Here is a 6,000-nt window from a genome sequence, read left to right on the forward strand (position 1 = left end):
AATGACATTATTGATAACGGTATAATGAAGCCTGTTGTTCGGTGGAGCAACGAGCCAGACTGACGTCATGGTGTGTTCTGATGGTCTTTTGTTTCTATAAAATTCTGATGTAAATGCAATGATTTAGTGGCATCACAATCATCCCATAACCTTACATGGTCGTGTGGCGTTGCAGATCACCAGAGCCATGTGTGTGGCTAGGGATGATAGGTGGAACAAGAGAGGAGGTTATGTAAAAGAAAAAAAATGATTCATATGATTACATTCTCTCGTGCTGGGAGATACGGGTGGAAATCATGTTCCAGTCGTGTACATTTTCTTCTTATATATATGAGAGAGAAAGAGAGAGAGAGAGAGAGAGAGAGAGAGAGAGAGAGAGAGAGAGAGAGAGAGAGAGAGAGAGAGAGAGAGAGAGAGAGAGAGAGAGAGAGAGAGAGAGAGAGAGAGAGGTCAGTGCAATCTTCCTCTCCATTAACATTCATGTACTCGCTTCCCTCACCATGTTAGTCCTTCAGACTTTACGCATCAAACACTCGCATGCAAAAAACCATTTACCCAAGATGGATTACGACAACGCCAGTGGGATTAATCCGGCTGGAGGATACCCACTAGACAGACGTCTGCACTCATGGAGGTGTTCGCCCAAATGCATGGAGGCCAATGGCGGAAACACAATAGCCTTTCAGCAGAGTCTGACACTGTCCACACCTGTAATAAGTTTCTGATACTGTCCTCCCCTGTAACGGATTTCTGACACTACCCACACTTATGAGAGGAGTCTGGCACTGCCCCCACGCCTGCGACGGGAGTTTGGCACTGTCCACACACACATATAGGCGGAAATTTGGCACTGTCCACACACGCCTGCGACGGGAGTTTGGCACTGTCCACACACACACCTGTGACGGGAGTCTCACACTACCCACGCCAATCAACCCACACGACCAACGTACCTGCTGCTCCTCAAAGTCTTCGGTGGCCGACAGTAGCTTAAATCCCAGGAGCAGCAAGGAGACGACCATCCACATGCGCGCCATACCGGCACACCTTGAACTGTTTGGCTTCTCGGTGAGAGGCTAACTGTGGACGACGGCATAACGCTCATGCGTTCATCTTATCTTCTGTATATACATCTGCCGCTGAAGAGCTATCGATAAAGCCATGACAAACACGCCGCGACGCTAGATATATATATATATATATATATATATATATATATATATATATATATATATATATATATATATATATATATATATATATATATATATTCCTATGAGTCCACGGGGAAAATGAAACACGAAAAGTTCCCAAGTGCACTTTCGTGTAATAATCACATCATCAGGGGAGACACAAGAGAGAAATATAAGAGTCAGTTGATATACATCGAAGAGACGAAGCTAGGACGCCATTTCGTAAACATGTGATTGTCCAAAACATTTTCCCCGTGGACTCATAGGAATCTCTTGATCACGCGCAAAATTGTGATCCTTTCCAATATATATATATATTTCTTTCTTTTTTTTCCTTTAAACTATTAGCCATTTCCCGCGTTAGCGAGGTAGCGTTAAGAACAGAGGACTGGGCCTTTTTTGGAATATCCTCACCTGGCCCCCTCTGTTCCTTCTTTTGGAAAATTAAAAAAAAACGAGAGGGGAGGATTTCCAGCCCCCCGCTCCCTCCCCTTTTAGTCGCCTTCTACGACACGCAGGGAATACGTGGGAAGTATTCTTAATCCCCTATCCCCAAGGATAATATATATATATATATATATATATATATATATATATATATATATATATATATATATATATATATATATATATATATATATATATATATATATATATATATATATATATATATATATATATATATATATATATATATATATATATATATATATATATATATATATATACGTAAGGGTAAGAGAGATGTGTGGAAATAAAAAGAGCGTGGTTGAGAGAGCAGAAGAGGGTGTTTTGAAGTGGTTTGGGCACATGGAGAGGATGAGTGAGGAAAGATTGACCAAGAGGATATATGTGTCGGAGGTGGAGGGAACAAGGAGAAGAGGGAGACCAAATTGGAGGTGGAAAGATGGAGTGAAAAAGATTTTGTGTGATCGGGGCCTGAACATGCAGGAGGGTGAAAGGAGGGCAAGGAATAGAGTGAGTTGGAGCGATGTGGTATACCGGGGTTGACGTGCTGTCAGTGGATTGAAGCAGGGCATGTGAAGCGTCTGGGGTAAACCGTGGAAGGCTGTGTAGGTATGTATATTTGCGTGTGTGGACGTATGTATATACATGTGTATGGGGGGGGGGGCCATTTCTTTCGTCTGTTTCCTTGCGCTACCTCGCAAACGCGGGAGACAGCGACAAAGTATAATAATAAAAAAAAATATATATATATATATATATATATATATATATATATATATATATATATATATATAACATTCCTGGGGATAGATGAGAAAGAATACTTCCTACGTATTCTCTGCGTAAAAGGCGACTGAGTAGGGAGGGAGTGAGGGGGGCTGGAAATCCTCCCCTTTAGTTTTTACTCTTCCAAAAAAAAGGAACAGAGAAGGCGGCAAGGTAAGGATTTTTCCTTCATAGGCTCAGGCATCTGTTCCTTGCGCTTAGTTGTTAGTAAGGTTAGAGGTTAGTTTAGTACGTTACAGGGACACTCGATCACATTCGTTTTTCGTGCTGGACGAGGCAACCTGGTCTTGATCTAATCAGTGAGGAATTCGCCCTTAAGTTATATAAACTTCAGACCTTGTAGTCTGCCTCATTTCCCATACTTCTGTGCAGATGGACAGACTGCGTCTGTTCACGGGGTATTACTGCCTCGTCCGACCATTGCGTCTCTGATCCAGCGGCTTAACTTTTTGTCAAAGACAGACAAATGCAACCCTATCATATGACATGGCCACTATCACTGATTAATGCCGTTATCTCGATCACTTTTTTCATAATCAAAATATTGCACAACAGAACGTTAACATCAGAGAGAACAAGTTTGATCTTTTTTTTTTCTTCTGTTATCAGGAAGGTTTGAATTCATGTGTAGCGTTAGAAACCATTTATTTCTTTCCTAGAGAAAGTCATTTTGTCAAGATGCTAACGAGAGAGATTCTCTTTGGCCAAACCTTGGTATGTTTGAAGGTCCTGTATACAGTCCTGGCGGTGTTATAAGAATGTGAGTCTTGGATCTCTTAATGCAAAAGAAGGGTAGATGTGTTGGAAATACCCCATCTCTCTCGGGAAGATGCAAAAGTGTGATCTTAGGATGTACGCTGGTGTGAATTACATGCTGATAAATCTCTCCGTCCGCTGTCCATACAACTCCCAAATAGCTAAAGCGCTCTATTTACTCTAAGTCCCTTGCCCTCAGACTTAATCTCAAACCATCTTATTCCACCTATTTCCACCGGTACACCTCATTACCCAAATTCAGTTCAGATTAACTCAACCTTTTCCTTTCTCACCGACTTCCCGACCGAGCTCCCTTCCTGATTTTGTGATCAGATCAGCGTCATTTCCAAAGGACAACTGACATACCTCCCAAAGCCCGCCCCACCCACTCCTAACATACCGTAGATCCATTTCTCACTCGAGAGACCCTCGAATTTGCCTCACTTGACCTCCCTGTTAACGAACAGATTAAATAGTCATTGTGATATCACACACATTTGACGTAGACCCACCTACGTCAAACCACTCATCTTCCTTCCTTACTACTTACTAACGCACACACTCTACCTCCCGGTAAGAACTCGTTACTACATCTAGTAGCTTCTCTTCCCACACCACATATTGGTAGCGCCATCCAGAACACAGTCTTTGTCAATTCTGGCATACGGTTTCCCACAAATGCTACATACAAATTTCTCTCATTCTTCAAGCAATTCTCACACAAATTCTTCAGAGCAGAAACCTAGTTCACGCATCATGCACCACTCCTGAAGCCACACTGTATCTCCCCAGTTAGATGCTCTATGCGCACTCCCAACTTCTCAATCACCATTCTCCCACACACACTTTGCAAGGTATACTCAACAGGCTGTCATATCCATTCTTCGAGGAGCAAATATCATCCCACATCCGCTCCTGCCACTATATCGCATCTTCATCTCAAGCAAAGCGTTTGCGACCTTATCTCTCATTACCCGAAGATCCATCACGACGGCTCTTACCTTGCATGCCACCTGCTCCCAGACACACAACACCTGGACACCCTTCCCAGAAACGTGGAATGGGAAGAAAAACTTTTATTTCAAGCATCCGGTAACAGTTTACATGAAAAAAAGAAAAGTCCTATACCCTTGTCAATCAGCTCTTATCAGGTCCTTGTACATATGGTGTTTGGGGGTCTTGTATAATGAAGCAACACTGATATTAGTGGTTTCCTCTAAGGTGATCATTAGTGAATAAGTCGACTACGTAAAAAAACATGCCATAGATCACCACCGGCATTCTTAATACTCGGCTACTTTCTAACAGAAGAGATATAGAAAAAGAATTCAAAGTAAATCTTTTTTAGAATAAGGGCAAAGAATTATGATATAGTTATAGTTACCAGCGCCTATAGTTGGGCAATTTGAATTGTATACTTTTGGGAGCCCATTATAAATCCCATGCATATAGTTACCAGTGCCTATAGTTGGGCAATTTGAATTGTTTACTTTTGGGAGCCCATATAAATCCCATGTATACAGAAAACTTTGGTGATATAGAAATTGATATCAGATTCAAAACAACGTCGCCTTTCAGTTTTCGCAATTATCTATTAAGCTGCATCAATCTAACCATTAGTGAAAGACAGTCATCCTTAATTACCGTAAACTTTGGTCTGTTCAGCGTCTTTTCTCTGTCCCCTTTCTTGTAGATGGGCACGATTTTCTTTTCCTTTTTTTTTTATGTCTAGCGACAACTGTCTTGTGTTATGTATGCGCATACATCTTCAGCGAACATGAACCCGCTGTGTGAGTTGAGCAATGACCGTATCAAGGCAACAGCTCATGAAGGACAAGATGTCGCCTTACTGGATAAAAGAAAAGATTAATTTCACAGCATGACAAACTCCTTCGTCTTATCATACAAGGATGATCGTCTGCAGACAGAAGACATGACCGTCCCTCTGTAGAACCGGAGTACATTGGGTTACGTAGAGCCACCATAGGTGGAAAGATATGCCACTGAAGTCCAAATACTTTATTGAAAGAAATACATCGATAATGATTTATGTACAGTTTATCAACATAAGGAAGTAAAGATATTTCCTGCATCATACTTCCTACATCATTGAGAAGAACTTGTTACATTACTATACTAAAGAATCTATTAATAATGATCTATATATATATATATATATATATATATATATATATATATATATATATATATATATATATATATATATATATATATATATATATATATATATATATATATATATATATATATATATTTTATCAACATTAGAAAAAGAAAGAAATGTCATACATGTTACATGATTTATATTCAAAACAAGAGCTTCATGCAGCTCAGACGTACACAATGTCTATTTCACAGCAACGTAACATCACATGAAATGTGTCACATTTAATCACATTCGCCACTTTGTGGTCAAAGGTCTGTGCCTCAAAAGTCACCTTAATCAATGATAAACAACGGCAGCTAAAACCTTATCATAAGGTCTGTATCGTGAAACTGCACGCCTCTCACCCTTTCCTTTCACGCCCTTCCCTTTCTTTCCTTGCACGCCTTTCACCCTCCTGTATGTTCAGGCCCCAATGTATATATATATATATATAAATATATATATATATATATATATATATATATATATATATATATATATATATATATATATATATATATATATATATATATATATATTTTTTTTTTTTTTTTTTTTTTTGCTGTCTCCCGCGTTTGCGAGGTAGCGCAAGGAAACAGACGAAAGAAATGGCCCAACCCCCCCCCCCCA

The 6,000-nt window shown here is 39.9% G+C and overlaps 1 protein-coding gene across 1 annotated transcript in view; it reads right to left on the reverse strand.

Moving 5' to 3' along the window:
* The window catches only part of LOC139756634 (phosphatidylinositol phosphatase PTPRQ-like), a 56,810-nt gene that overhangs the window by 24,014 nt on the left and 26,796 nt on the right, over nucleotides 1-6,000 (reverse strand). Inside the window, exons 12-13 of the mRNA XM_071676305.1 lie at nucleotides 2,784-2,811; nucleotides 954-1,076 (exon numbers count right to left, since the gene is read on the reverse strand). Of these exons, the coding sequence (XP_071532406.1) occupies nucleotides 954-1,076; nucleotides 2,784-2,811 (151 nt within the window). The remainder of the gene's footprint in view (nucleotides 1-953; nucleotides 1,077-2,783; nucleotides 2,812-6,000) is intronic.

This window comes from Panulirus ornatus, chromosome 22, assembly GCF_036320965.1.
Source record: "Panulirus ornatus isolate Po-2019 chromosome 22, ASM3632096v1, whole genome shotgun sequence".
Lineage (NCBI taxonomy): Eukaryota > Metazoa > Arthropoda > Malacostraca > Decapoda > Palinuridae > Panulirus > Panulirus ornatus.